This window comes from Tinamus guttatus, unplaced genomic scaffold, assembly GCF_059628265.1.
Source record: "Tinamus guttatus ecotype Peru unplaced genomic scaffold, ASM5962826v1 Tinamus_guttatus_pri_ptg000464l, whole genome shotgun sequence".
NCBI lineage: Eukaryota > Metazoa > Chordata > Aves > Tinamiformes > Tinamidae > Tinamus > Tinamus guttatus.
This window is the reverse complement of record NW_028288998.1, coordinates 365,849-381,465: the sequence shown is the minus strand read 5'-3', so window position 1 is coordinate 381,465 and position 15,617 is coordinate 365,849. Positions and strand designations below refer to the sequence as shown.

Here is a 15,617-nt window from a genome sequence, read left to right as displayed (position 1 = left end):
TCTCTGCGGAGCTGCTTTCCAGCAGGCCAACCCCTAATCTGTCCTGGTGCCTGTGGTTATTCCTCCCCAGGTGCAGGACCCTGCACTTGTCCTTGTTGAACCTCATGAGGTTCCTCTCTGCCCAACTCTCCATCCTGTCTAGGTCTCTCTGATTAGCAGCACTTCAAATTTTCAGGAGGAAAAAAAAAAAAAAAACAGTGTCTTCTGATTACCAAGCCCTTTTATTAATTTTTTTGGTCTGCAGATTGTGATACAAATGCAAGGTTTTTTTTTGCTGGAAAATATTCTCTTGCAAGTGATTAAATGCTGCTGAAGTAAGAAGTTAGTACTCTAGAAAATCATAAAATGAGACTTGGATTAGAAAAGAATTTTCCGTTTCATTAATTTGAGTTATTGTAACCATTTCCTGAAACAGGAGTCATTTGAATAAAATTCAATGAACAGGAAATAATATCCTGCTTTTATATTTGAAATCCAAAATTAAATTATGATTATCTATAGAGGTAAAGAGATCCTCTTTAAAGAGATATCAGGCGCAATGCACACAACTCTGTACATTTGCACAAATATCTTTGTTTTTTTTCCTAAACAATGTGTTAAATTAAAAGAGGATACATTTCTTTTTGCTTTAATATAATACAAGTACTGACAAGCAGTTATTTAGTTATATTTAGCATTAAAAATGAAAAGTGTTTGTGATCATTATATACTGTATAAAAGCATTAAAATGCTCTACTAAGATGATTCATGATTTCATATTAGGGCTTGTTATTGAAGCACAACAGTATAACCTAGATCAAATGGATAGAACAGCAGCCACTAGAATTAACAAGATAAATTTTAGTTCCTACTGGTGAAGAATATTTTCTTTCAAATTCATTTTTACGCTGTTAAACCAAGCACTTGGGAACAATCAAGAGACTGTGTTTGCTCTGCAAAAGATTATGACTTTAATCCATTCTAGTTGTATTATTTTATGCTAAGTCTGGAATTAATTCTTTCAAATCTAGGTACTTGATTTAGCCAAAACATCTCTCACTCTCTCTACCCCAGTGGGAAGATGCAAGAACATACCATAAAATAGCCAGACTGTAAATTAATTCAGTTAACTTGCGTCAATTATTATTGCCATTTTCAGCAGTTTCGACATATTTAGTTCTTGATAGACTGCAGACAGACAACATTGATGAGTGCTATAGCAAAACAAGCATTTTGAAGTTAGGACTAACAGATTCAGGCAGGAATGGCATTTTAACAAAACTAATTTTGTTGTTTGGAACAGCTTTCTAATTGGAAAAAATAGCATTTTTCTTCTGATCTACTGCCTGGACCAAACTTCTTCAAAGTTGTAAAATATAGTCTAAAATATTCGCTTAAATTCAAGCATGTCCCACAAGCCAAAATCATGTTAAAACATGACTTATAAAATGTGAGATTTCTCATTCATTTTTGTGCCAAGAAGCAAAGTTTTGACAAAACTGAAAAGGCATTTTTTCAGTAATCCAGGTGTTCTGAACTCACATTGTGAAACTCTTTTCCTTCAGTATTTTCTTTTTCCTAATTCCAGTCATTTGTTTTTTATAGTCTACAAGCAGCCAGCTAGCTAGGGTACCTCATATAAAAGGGACATACTGGGGGACAATTTCAGTATAGTTTTACTTTGCTTTTACCATAAATACAGCTAGAACAATAAATGTACAAAGAAGTAACAGCTGGATAGCTATCATTTTGATTCTGCTTACCACTGGCTGGTTGCAAAGGTAGCGACAAAGTTCTCCAATGTACTGGATGACAGTCACATTGTATTTTCTGCAGTCATTCCAGAACTGACTAGCTGAGAACTTCTTTCTTAAGACACAAGTTGCACCTTTATGGAAACAGCAGAACAGGACATGAAGCACCTTCTCTATATGGTAGCTTAGAAAAATATGTTCATTATTTCTACAAAACAGAAAGGGAGGGGAACTGAGACCATCCCCATTCAGACAGTCATATTATTTGGTAGTTAATATGTCTTATCAGAAGATGCGTTTCCAAACTCTGATAGACAAAAAAGGGACATGAGCCTGGTCTCCTTCCAACCAACAGACATGGGTAAAAGGAAGAGAATATCTTCCTTTTGCTGGTGTTGTAAGATTGTGCAAAATTATTCAGAAATAATCAGCATAATCCACCTGAATTAGCAAGTAGCTTGATACTCACTGAAACTGCATTTTTAAGGAAAAAAAAAATCATTGATGTAAATTCAGACAGAATTAGTCTGCAATCCCATATATCTCATCTTCTCCCTTACTTTGGCTTGATGCTTCAGAAAATAGGAAATGTTTGTCATTAAACTGAAAATAAATTTATGCTAAGACATTTATTGAGGACAGTTGCATTGTCTCAGTAAAATATTTATTTTATAGCCCAGGGCAAAATAGAATACAACTTCAACATCGTGATAGCAATGGTAACCAATGGTAACAACACAAAAAATATTTTCTATATATTTGCTATAAGTATATTTTTCAGCCTTTTTAGGTTTACCTGAGCACATTAACCCTATTCCAATAGGTTAATTGGCTATAAACATATAAACAAAATATTACTTATCTGCCTATACTTTTTTCCAAATATAAAAGAAAATAAAAAGAAGTAAGTATAAGTAATCCCTTTTCAATACCCACCTCTGTCCCCAAAATACAAAACAACATAAAAAACAAAACAAAACGAAACGACAAAAATCATTCAGTTTTGTCATAACACTAGTTCCTGTAATGGCAGTGAACCTAAACATACTTTTTATATATAATCAATTCTCTATTAACAATACAATTAAATTAGATGAATTTTACCTAATTCTATGCATCCACCAATACCAAGGAGAGATGCTGCACTGTGATAAAGAGGCAGAGTAATATAAATGATGTCTTCTGGAGTAGCACCAAAAGCCCACAGACCGGCAGATCCTTTGAGAACTTGCATGTGACTGATGAATGCAGCCTTTGGAAGGCCTATGTTAAAAACACAAAAGCACAGATACAAAGCATCTGTTAAAGAGAAGACAAAATTCCCTTCTTTTTCTCTCTCTCTGGGAGGTCTATATTCTGTTATACAACAGAATAAAAGGTTTCTTTCATAGTCAAATTTTCATCCAATCATTTAGCTAAACAGTCAATTCGGTGCTTAGGACAGTATTGTATGTGTTCATTCCATACATATGAAGATAAATAAGCCAGTTTTAAACCATGTGTTAGTCATTTAATCAGATGTCAAGACGATTCAATAGGCAGAAACATGAGGAAACTCCAAGGCTACAGTGCTATCAAATTACATAGAATCAGTAGAGAGCAAAAGGCACTTAGGGTACACAGGGACTTCTTTAACAAGAAGTGGCATTCTGGGCAAGAACCACAGTTGGGAAATGTATGTGATCTATATCAGGTAAATCAATTAGTGGATGTCTGTCTTCCTCTAAAGTCTAGTTATTTGACTTACAACACTGTGAAGGCTATGCAGAATTAAACATTTTCAGCAAAAAAGGCTGAGAGTCCATTCTAATTAGGCTCTTCTCAGTGAGATTTGTCAGGTCCAGAATTTCTGTTCAGTGACATAAAGACGCACATTCCAGAGCCAAGGACTCTCCTCAGACTATTCTCTGGTATCATTATTTGCAGTAGGAGGAGTATTCTTTTTTCATGTCTGTTCTACTCATGTACATACACATGCACAAAATCCAGACTTGGTCCTGATGAGGAACACAGGAACTTTTACATTTTTTAAGAAATGTAATGAAATAGAACTGATGAATTCCACTACCCTTTGTACTGATGAGAAGAGGAAATGAGCATATGCTGTCAATGAAGCACTTCAGCAAGAGGTCTTTTAGAGATCTTGCTTTTTTTCTTCTGCCTTTAAAAAGAGCTACCTACTGTTAGACTTTGCAAGATACTATTTTCTTTTAATGAAGTTTACTGACCATTAATTTTATGAGGAACACTATGTTATTACATTATCAGAAAGTGTAAAAAATCCTGATTTACTTTAGATTAAAAGTACATATTTCATAGTCTTCAGACTAAACAACCCTTATTTTTCTAATTACCTGGCAGACGTAAGAAAGTCAATGTAAATTAGTTATACATACAAGCATTCAAAAATATGTAATATCCTGTATGACAAACATTCATAAAGCCCTTCCACAGAGATTGTGAATGAAGTTATAATACTGCAGCTTCTCTGGCGGATGCTATAATAGTGTTAAAATGGAACTCCTTACTTTTACCAGCAAGTTCAAGATTTGTATTAATAATATTTCAAACTTGATCTCTGAAAGACATTTACATCTTTTATTTATTTATTTATTCTATTATTCTAGACCTTAACTTCCATTTTTCAAATTATTTCCCAGAATCTAAAATATTTAATTATTTGGGCAGGGAATCAAACCACAAAAACATATCTTGATTTTAAATCTTCTTATGGCTAAACTGCACCACAGTGTTCAACTGAATGAGAATGCCAATCTGCTTATCTTAACAACATCACGCTGCTTTTCATGTCAGTAACCAGTTTTTAAAAAGTCTTAGCTTCTTAGCTGCTGGAGCATTGGTAATAAATTCTGCCATCTGTTTCTAAACTAAAAGGCTAGTAACTTAATCCTATTTTCTGTCTCTACAGGGACCAGCATACAAGATGACTGAATGAAGAAAAATTAAATGTATATTTGCTTATTCTAAACTGGCTTTCTAATATTCAAGATATAATAATAGCTCTAATATGTGAGATACACAATAGTTACTATAGATAATATTGTGTTTTGTGATCACAAATAGTATTGTTACAGTTGGAAATCCCCAGAATATTCAAAACATTTTAAACCACCCTAGCTGTTAGATAATAAGATAAAACTTCAGCGAATTTGAACAATTTGCACAATTTGGCAAATAGGAAAGCATGCTTATTTCCAAATAAAATGCTTCTGTATATGAAATTACACAGATATTCATAACAGCTTCCAAAAAAGGAAAAAAAAAAAAAAAAGAAGGAAGCTTCTGGAGAAAGTTTTAGGAAAATATTGACTATTTAGAAGGCTTCTACCTGTTGTTCCTGATGTAAATATGTAGAGAGCAGATGACTTGAGGTTGTTTGCAGAGCGTCGATCAGCTGGAACAGAGTCTTCAGATGCAGCCTCTATTTTGTCTAAAAGGGTATGCACACTTGGCAAAGCAGAGTCTTTGGTCATTATCCAAACACTAACATCTTTTTGGAGATCAGGAAGGATTTCTTCTAGAGTCCCAAGCAAATCTTGAAATTCAACATAAAATAATGTTATATCTTCACAAAACTAAATTCACATAAAGTATTTTTCCCCTGACACTTTTAATCTTATAATAGAAAGAGGAATAATGGGTATAAATGAATACAATGAAATAATGATGAACTGGTGTGGAAATTCATTGAAAATAGTGTACAAATTGGCACAAATACTGTTGTCTCCATGCGATCTGAATGTCAATAAGCCATCAAGTGAAAACAGTGAGATTTGACTGCTTTCTTCTGGTATGACCTGAATAGTGTAGTTAAACATCAACTTCAAATAACTGATCAAGAAATCAGCTCATGATGCAAGACAAATATATACATAGCTGGTAACTATAATGTAGGTTTCCTTGAATGCCCTCAGCAGCGTCAAGCATTTAGCAGTATCCTATCATCAAGGAGGATTTTTTTTTCTAAAAGCACAGAAGTGACTCATTTAAAAAAAAATAAAAAATCCACACTATCATATATGTATGTGCCTGAATTTTAAAGAAGTAAAATATGGTTCAGGCACCTGCTGATAGAGATGCTTCTGAAAAAATATGTGGGTACTAATGTGGTTCCTTAAGTGTTTTAGATACCCCAGCAAATATTATTTTAGTATCTTGGAAAATTTTATTTCCTTAGATTCATATGTACATTCACTGAAAGCCTTTCCTACTATTAGCTTTTTTTTCTGAAAAGAAATACAAATTCAATTTTATAAGATAAAAACAGTAGCATAAATAAGCAAGAAAGAAAAAATGAGAGAGTCACAGAATAAAAAGTACAAAAATATAGAAACAGAGGCCAATTCCCAAGTAATGCATTTGGTATTTGTATATTTTAACAATGCTACAATCTGTCATATTCTCAGGACACTGCATAGATGTTAAAACTACTAATCCAGTAAAATTCTCAAGAAAAGGAATACTCATATAGTTGTTAATAAATAGAACTATTCATATACTTAAAAATCTATTTATATTTAAGTGCTTTGCTGGATCACAGCCTATGTAATTAATCTTGTAAATAGCCCTGTGGGTATAATTGTAAGTTATTATCTCAGTTTTTATGGATGGAAAAACAAAGCTGAAATGACTTCTCTAGAACCTTATAATGAGACATTGCCAGAGCCAGCATTTGAACTCAATTTGACTTCAATTCCAAGTTCTTTTCTCAAAGATATATACTAATAAAAAAAACCCTTGGCATATATTTTACACTAAAATAAGCAAAGATTTTTTTATCCTTTAAAACACACTTTTCCAGTAACAGACTACTGTATATGTTTTAATGAATAGCATAGATTTTCCCCCATTATAATAGAGAGATGGCCTATAGTCCCTGAATAAAAAAATACATGCCTGAAGTCCACAGAGGACTGTATAGTCTATGTTTCAGAATTTCTATATATTCTATGGGTTTTTGTTTGTTTGGTTGGTTTTTTTTTTAGTGTTCTATATAAGATTCAACCCATATATCTGATGGACCATGACATTTATTTTTCTGTTCTGAATTATTTGCACAGCAGAATGAGTTCAGGAAGAAATCAGTCAGAGAATTAGGGAAATATAAAAGATGGCCTCTACTTTGAAATATTAGAGTACAGTCCCCTTCAAATATATATAACAACAAGTGAAATACTGAGAACGAAAAGTAATCTTTACTGCAGGAAACCTGCTGCACTGTACTCAGAGGTTCCATTGGGATTTTGCTTTGCTGCTGTAATATAAAATTAGGCAGTTAATCTGTACTAATCCTAATGAAAAATAGCTTATTAATAAACCTGGGTGAGACATAACAATATGCTTAGCTTCTCATGCCCATTTCTGTCTTCATGTGTCCTGAATACCCTATCACTTTTTTTAGTAAAAGATTGAGAACCTAACAAGAGAAAGCCATGTCTGAAGTGGGTGGAGCTGCATTTCTGCTCTCTAAAATGCTAAAACACTGTTTATTCGTGTTCTGGGAAATCCATGAAATAAAACATGAAGGAATACCAAAGATGATTTCGTAAAGATACAGAATTCTGATTAGACTTACAGAATAAGTCTGATGAAAGCAAACTAATGTGTTGTTCTGCGAGCAAGGAATTTCTGCATTTTACAGATGCTGTAAAAACCTTTTTGGTCTTTATATGTGGTCCTGTCCATGTGTCAGGAATATATGGAGAACCTATAGTTCAATCATTTCTCGGCAATATGGTATATCACCTTATAGTAAAGCAATCTAGATATTTTGATTTTATTTCAGGTACTTGTTTGTCTTTTAAGCAATTAAATTACATTCAGGTTTTGGTGTATTTGCTTTGGATGAAATCATTATTCATCTCAAATTCAGCAATGTAACCAGCTATTCTCTGTACTGTTTACATTGGTTTTGCGTATGAATATTCATCATTTTCTAATTAGTTGGCTTCTACTTAAAAAAAAAATCTAAGTGCTGCAAATGGAGACACTTTTCCAAATCTTTCTAAATTCTTTAAAAGCAAGATTTTTTTTTTTTATTTTAAGAGATCATTGGTGAAATAGTACTTTGCATTAAATTCATGTGAATACATAGAAGTCATTTACATCTTCTGAGAAAGCAGACAAAATGTGTTTTGGCTTTAAACTACTGTCCTGGGTTTCAAGTTGCACAGAGGGTTTTTATATTATTTTCTAACAAAGAAACAATGCAACCTATTGGCAAGCAGACACAGTTCTACACTGATGAAAGAAATAAATCAGATTGTGAGATCAACTTGTACTGCACAGAAAGTTACTCAAAAAAAGGAAAATGTATGAAATGTTTCTTAAATAAATTTGATGTGTACCCTCAGGCTTGATAGGCTCAGTAAGCTATGGCAAGTCTTAATCCTTTCCCGCACTGTCTGGCATCAGAAAGTAATTGGAACCTGCACCCCATTTCCCAGTGACACGCTACATTCAGTCTTCTGAGCCCTTTTTATTCCACTAATTACATAACAAATAATAATAGAAATCTTTACAACTCAGGTGTGGCTCAGGGTCATTGTGGCATCCTGAAATGTCGCTGAAGGTACTGAAGATAGTAAACAAAAGCAGATCTGGAAATCTCAAACAGCTGGCACTGTTTTTCGGTCAAAGAATATCTGTGACAGAGTTACAGACTGAAAGAGAAGCCAGCAAGTTATTCAAGAGAGTGTCAAATACAGTGGTGTCTTTTGCAGATCTTACGTTGCTCCCTTGCCCTGAATGTTTTTGGCAAAAGCCTAATAGCCTTCTTCCATTCATTTTCGTACAATCAGTGACTAACAAATGAGCAGTGATCCTGCTAACTGTATATCACACCATATAATCCTAAATCGCAAACACCAAAAAAAAATCTGCTTACTGCTTCATTCTCCAGGACGTAAACTCCCTTCTGGCTGGACCTCACTCCTGCCAGCATTAATCCTGCTACAGAAATCTCTCAGTGAAAAGTTCTGAATATACTGAACAGTGGCAGAAAGCAATCTTGGTTTTTCTTTGGGCTAGAAGCCCTATAGGCACTTACATATTTATATATAGAGAGAGAGAGCAGGTAATCCTGGTGCGCAAAATGCTTGTACTTTGAATAGCTGGGAGACATAATTCCATGTACTCCCTTTGCTATGAGGACTGATGTAAACCAAACTCATGGAGTCTAGTAATGTAAACCTTTTGCTGCTGGATCCCTGAATCAGAACTCATGATGGCAATCTGAGATGTCCTGCTAAGACCTGAACTCTTCCCACAGCATGACCACACTGGAAAATTCCACTTGGACCTTTCTGATGGGGTTGCAAATACTGTTCACTAGTGAAGGCTTTCACACAACTACTGCTTAAAAGTAAAGCATGCTTTCTTGTTCAAGCAAGACTTTGGTGACTACAAAAATTCTCTAGGAAGGATGCAATGCTTTCACAAGTTAAAAGCTTCTGTTAGGCAGGACCTTATCTTTAGTTTATCCAATAGTTTCATAATGAATAAAATGAGAAAGAATTGATAACAAACAGACAAACACCTTTTAAGCAGGTCAGACTGTTCTAGTTGAAAGCATTTGCTTCAACAGTAAATTAATGTTGACAACCTGATAGAGAAGGCATACCAACTCTTCCTTCTTCTTCACAAATTTCTCATTTACTTACATGCTATTTAACTGCTGTTTTATTAAAGATGCAGTTCTAAACTGCAACTTTGGATCCCTTTCAGCAACATTCCCCAGCACAGAGAGAAAGGGAGGGAATGATAGACAGTGTTCCAGGAAATGGAAGAGTGAAAATGTTATGCTAGAAATTAAAACAAGTGCTAAAAATCCCAAAGCAGTTGAAATGCTCTGTGAATACTGCAGATAATTGAAAGGGGACAACACAAAAACTGTCTCTATCACAAAGCCAAATGGGAATATGAAAATACTAGAAAGAAAGAACTGAAAGGCTAAATATTGGTAAATCAAGCCACCTGCACGTGCATTATAGCCTGTGTTTGAAAGACAAAAAAAGCAAGAAAGTTAATGAATTGTGCTAGGTCAATTGAAAGAATATTCCTAGGGAGAAGAAAAACTTTTAAAAACTTTTTAAAATAACCATTTCATATCAGAAAATAACAAGAGGGAGAAATCTGTAAGCTTTTATAACACCATGACTTAAATCAAATGTTCAATTGCAGAGAGTTTGTGGATGACGGGAGTTTGTGAAATACCTAAGTCAACAGCAAAGTGTCAGATCTGGAAGCAAAACAAGATGATACTAATTGGACTGGATTACCAAACTACAACCACAGAAAAATATGCAGACACAAAAAAAACCCTGAAGAGTTCAAAGAAGTGTCCATACAATGAGAAAGATCTTGCAAGAGGCAACATGAAAGACTGAACAAGGTGTGGAAGAAAATACATGCGTAAGTAGTACCCTGCCTATTTGAATATAAGTATTCCACTTGTAACAAGCAAAAACATTTTTGGGAAAAAAAAAAAAAAGACAGAATGTACCAAAAGAAGAAACAAAGTGCAATTACCTCACCCAGAGGGAGATTACACCAGCATTCTGAGCAGAGACGACTCCTTAGTGAACATCTATCTGTGGGAACTATCCCAGATATCACCAGAAAGTGGAATGTCACTATCAACACAAATAAAATCTTATTATTAAGAGTATTCAAATGCAGGTTCCTGGTTTAATTTGCTATTACGGTCAAGAATTTCAATAAAAATCTGGTCTTTTCGAGCACAGGCAATAAATGGTCAAATTGCAGGGGGATGATTTCTGTTGTGCTGCAGTCTATGAGCTACATTAATCGTCCTCCAGAATACTGAAAAGATAGTTTTGTTACTGTTTCATTAACTGGAGTTACTAAGCCAAGCCTGGAAACATACTTGAAATGAGGTTTGATGAAGAAGAAGAACAAGAAGAAAGAAGTACTGTAGAAGAGGAATCCATTCATGAAGACCTATGACAAAATGAAGGTGGTTTGATCTGTTTGTAGATGTTGAAAAAAGTACATACTGTTAAAAAATAGGATTTCCACAATCCAGAAGTAATATTTTTACATATTGAAATTTCTAATCACTTAAACACCAGTTGAAAAAAAAAAGCTAAGAAAAAAAGAAAGAAACTTTGGTCACCAAACATAGTACATTATCATTGCATCCACAGGTTGAATCACAAATTAAAATTTTAAGTGTAAATATTTTGCAAAACCGCAGTAATTAGCACACCGTTGCTTTCCAGACTCCTGTGGTAAGCAATGTCACAACAGCAAAACACATGCACACACATGTATTATACGTAGGTAGGTAGGTAGGTAGGTAGCTAGCTAGATAGATAGATAGATAGATAGATGTAAAAGTCCAGATCATGCCCACTGATGACACAAGGCAGAAGCTCTTGAAGAAAAGAAAAGAAACAAGGGAAAAAAAAAAAAGCATACAAGCATCTGATAAAAAGATGCTAACCTTTAAGACTGAGGATACACAGTCAGTTAAACTAACTCTAACCGACTGTGTATCCTCAGTCTTAAATATGGAGCAACATTGTTAAAAAGGCTTAATGAAAATGTATCAGGATAATAAATGGACAAACACTTATACAAAGACTTAACTAAATTAGCCCTCAGGCAAACAGCAGCATAGAAATCTTGAATTGCAAATTTTGGACCCCTTTGGAGGGAACTCCCTTTTCACATGGCATGGCCAATAATCAAGGTTATGTAGAATTTTAATCTCTTTCACAAAAGAGATCACGAAAAGGAAGATGACCAACTCACAAAGGACCATCTCTGAGATTTTTTTTTTCTTTTGTATCTCTGTTATATTAGCAGTCTGTGGATAGTTTTTCTTTAGTGGGCAGAGTGACTGGCCCAACAGGAGTCCTTGAACATAGCTCGAACTTGTGTTAGATCACCACAGGTGCTGTTCCTGTCAGCTGCAGCTCACAGACTAGAGTGGAGAAATACCAGCCCAACTCCTGCTTCACAAGAACTTTTCTCATTCATCAGTTAGACTCTTATTTTATTAAAGATTCTTCTTGGATACAAGATCTGACCCCAAATTCTCCTTAATCACCATCCAGGAAAAAGAACTGCCTGAACATGAATTCTGTTCTTCAGTACAGAAGAATACACTGAATAGCACATATTAAAAAGCAGGAAGGTGCTTTAAATGAGATTGTTTTTATTTTTAAGTTAGACAGTAAAATGAAAAAACATCTGTTCAGAAAAGTTATTTTCTGAAAAGGTATTTTGTGACCACACAGAAGTTGTCTCTCAGTTCATTAGCTTGTTTTAATTACCATTCTTGAGTAAGTATACTGTACAATCAGACTAAAAACATTATAATTAAATTACAATCTGCTAGAGATGAAACTTAAATAATTTTCTTATTAAAGCATATGTTTACAGCAGCAGAGAGCAAATGTAAGGAAACTGCAGAAATCTGGTGTCATGGTGGTAAAAACCCACTCTGACAAGAATAGGAAAAGAAGTTGTTAACTAGAATAAAGGCAGAGTACACTCAGAAGTTTTAGAGGCAGAACAAAAAATCATGTTTATTCTTTTAAAACATCCTCTTCTAGTGAAAAAGACAGAAGGCTCTGTTTGTTTGATCTTTTAGCATTATGGGCTCACTTACAAATTTTGACCATAAATGCTGAGAGTCTCTACAAGCCAGTTTAGATTTTGGACTATATAACACTATTACTGCCTCTTCAGTCAAAACAAAGCAACTTCTATAAGGCAATGCCAGCAGTAAGTCGGTTATTGTAAATCAACCTCCTACGTGCTATGCCCATAAAATAAAACTCTTAAGTGACAGCCTGCAGAAAACAATCACACTTCCAAGCACAAATGTGCAACAGAAATCGCACACCTGCAGCTTATGGCTCCTAGTTCATGGGGGTTTTGATCACCAAAGAGGATGGTGATATAGCACAGGAAAAGAAAGAACAACATGAATAAGAATAAAATTAGCTATTTAAAAAATTAGGAATGGAAAATGATTCCAAATATCCCATTTTAACCTTCTCTGAGACAAATTATGCAACCCCTGAGGTGATTAAACACTTGTAACAAACTGCACTCAGGAGCTGTAAGTGTTCCTGCAACATACATTTTTGAAGACCAGTTTAAATACAGGTCCTTGGGGGATGGTTATATTCAATTCTGTTTCGAATGCCAGAGGCTTGGGCGTTACAACATCCTGGTGGTCCTTCCAGTCCCTTGCCTCAATGGACACCAGGGAAAATCAGGTTTTCAGTGAGGTAGCTGGGGAGGCATGACATTAAAAGCTTTGGAAGCAACAAACCAGGCGCATACTCTACCTGCTCCTACAACCAGTATCTTGGGCTCACAGCTGCTGAGGCAGTGCAGGAGCGACCGGGAGCGGATGTTGAAGTTGAGGAAGGCCACCACACAGCCCAGCTTGGCCAGTCCGAACCACACGTGGATGAAGTCAGGCTCATTGCCCATGAGCAGGGCCACCGTGTCGCCCTTTTCCAGGCCCCCGTGGCGGAGGAAGACCTGTGCCACCCTGTTGCTCCTGCGGTCCACGTCGCCGTAGGTGTGCACCTCGCCCTCGTAGATGAAGAAGGCCTTGCGAGGCTGCCGCTGCGCCAGCCGCACGAACCTGTCGAGCACGGTGACGACGCGGCCCTGCAGCCGGTAGGCCTCCACGCGCAGACCGTACCGCAGCACCCGCAGCAGGTATCGCAGGTCGGCCCAGAAGTAGGGGAAGAGCAACCGCTGCACCAGATGCAGCGATATGATGCCTGCAGCGGCGCCTGGCACCCACGCAGGTAGCATGGCGACCCTGGCACGGCGCCAAGGCAGCCGCGAGCCCCTCGCTGCTCTCGCAGCACTTGCGGGCCGCTGCGGGTGGCGGCGGCGGCAGCTCCCGGAGCCGCTCGCAGAAGGCGCTCGCTCCAGCCCCCGCGCCTTCACCCCGCCCCGGGGTGGCTCCCGGGCAAGCGGAGGCGGCAGCGGCAGCAGCAGCGGCAGCGCGGGGTGGCCGTTGTCCCTAAGGGCTCCGTGCAGTCCTTGGCCCAGGGGCGACCGCCCGCGGCCACCCGCACCCACTGCCACCTCGTGGTGGTGGCGACCCCGCGCTCCTCTGTCTCCCAAGGGCATTCAGTTCTGGTGCTGTGGCCCGGGGTGACTCACGTGGCACGCGGCAGGGCCTGGAGCTGCCTGGGTCAGGGAGAGGTGCGGTCGTGTTTTGCCCAGGACACCTTCTCTGCCCCTGCGTTTGCCACAAAAACGTGAAAACCTGGCTCTACTGCATCCCTTATTTTAAAGGGTAGACTCCAGCGAGCGTAAAGCACTGAGCACAGGATATAAGTGAATTTTTGGATAACTTCAACTTTCTGAAGTCCATTCATAGTTTCTAAGGCCTGGCAATCCCTTTATGAATGCCTGTCCCTTTCTTTTCCACATCTTATCCACCTCTGTTCATGCCACAGATCTGCCTGTTGCTGATATTACACCAACATGAGCTTGAGTGCACCCACGTATTACTGCACTACCCAGGAGAATGTGCCAGTCATCAGTCCATTTTACACTGATACTGCAGTTTTCTTCTTCTCAAAAGGCATTTTTTCGTATTTTTTAAATCGGAGTGCTCAGTAGTGCCACCCTTGTTTCAGTTGTCTTCTTCGAGTACCAAACTAGCCTGCCACATCTTCTGTGTTCTAATTTCTAATTACTTATTTATATTACATAATATAGACCTTCTAAGAATATTTTCACTATTCACAGACATTTCAGAAAGTGCATTACCAGCAAATTGGGACAATTTCTTTTTAACTGTCTGTCAAGTTGAGAAGAAGAAAATATTGTATTTAAGCCTGGATGAAGTATTTTATGTACAAAAAAAACCCATAGTAACTATCATAACACTAAATGCAGTTGAATCCTGTAATGTGAACAGCTTTCCAAAATTTAGCTACTTATTAATCAAAAACGTAGGTGTTAAAATTGTCATGCACTGTGTAAAAATGTTCATATGTTTCAGCAAAATATTGGCAAAAAATGTTGAACAGTTTGCAAAAATAGACTCCTTTGTATGAAAGTCTACAACTATCTACAGTCTACAACTAGACTAGTTGTCTACATCCATCAGTAGCAGATTTTCTTTTATGATTTTTGTAAAATCGATTGAAAATACAGACTGTTGTATCAATATAAGGAGTATTTTCAAATACGTAAAAAACATTCTTATTTAAAATGTCATCACTATATGTTTGACTCAGGCCACAGCTTCATATTCACATTCGTTTGTTCATTTATTAATGTGATTCGATAAGGCTTTTTAACTGTTGTCTTGGAAGCCAATATTTGTAAGAGCTGACTTGCTTGAACTCCCCTATGCACTGATATGCAAGAACAGTACTGGTGAGAAAAGCGAGCTGAGATGCACTGATAAATAGTGAGTAGTAGTGAGCAGTAGCCTCCTAAACCACTTTCCAGGCCTAAGAATTTTCCTAAATCCCTTCTTGGGACCTCTTTCTTCCATTACGAAGTCAAGCAAACTATGTTAAATTGTGAGTGATTTTACTTTGTTCAGCTCCACTGTGGAGTCCATCACTTTACTTTAAAACTCTGGTATTGACAGACTTTATTGTAAAGTTTTCTAGTTCTAGGCTAATTTGTTGTTTCATAAAAGAATGGCGAAGAACCAAAAGAGCTGTCCTGTATTGCCAGCTGACTGTAGTACTATCGTTTTCTGTCTTAAGCAGACTGAGGCCTGATTTTATGAACAAAGCATCATTGTACCCAGGGTCCCGTCTGGACATCCATTGCAAAAAAAATTAAGAAAATAGTGCAAGATTAAATTACAAATAGATCTAATAGCTCTTCAGA

At 36.8% G+C, this 15,617-nt stretch overlaps 1 protein-coding gene across 1 annotated transcript in view; it reads right to left on the bottom strand.

Annotated features, from left to right (window-relative positions):
* LOC104577864 (long-chain fatty acid transport protein 6) overlaps window positions 1–13,562 on the bottom strand; it is a 38,330-nt gene extending 24,768 nt beyond the window's left edge. Inside the window, exons 1-4 of the mRNA XM_088532672.1 lie at window positions 13,082–13,562; window positions 5,083–5,289; window positions 2,838–2,996; window positions 1,743–1,867 (exon numbers count right to left, since the gene is read on the bottom strand). Coding sequence (XP_088388798.1) covers window positions 1,743–1,867; window positions 2,838–2,996; window positions 5,083–5,289; window positions 13,082–13,562 — 972 coding nt within the window. The remainder of the gene's footprint in view (window positions 1–1,742; window positions 1,868–2,837; window positions 2,997–5,082; window positions 5,290–13,081) is intronic.
* Between the last annotated feature and the right edge of the window lie 2,055 nt (window positions 13,563–15,617).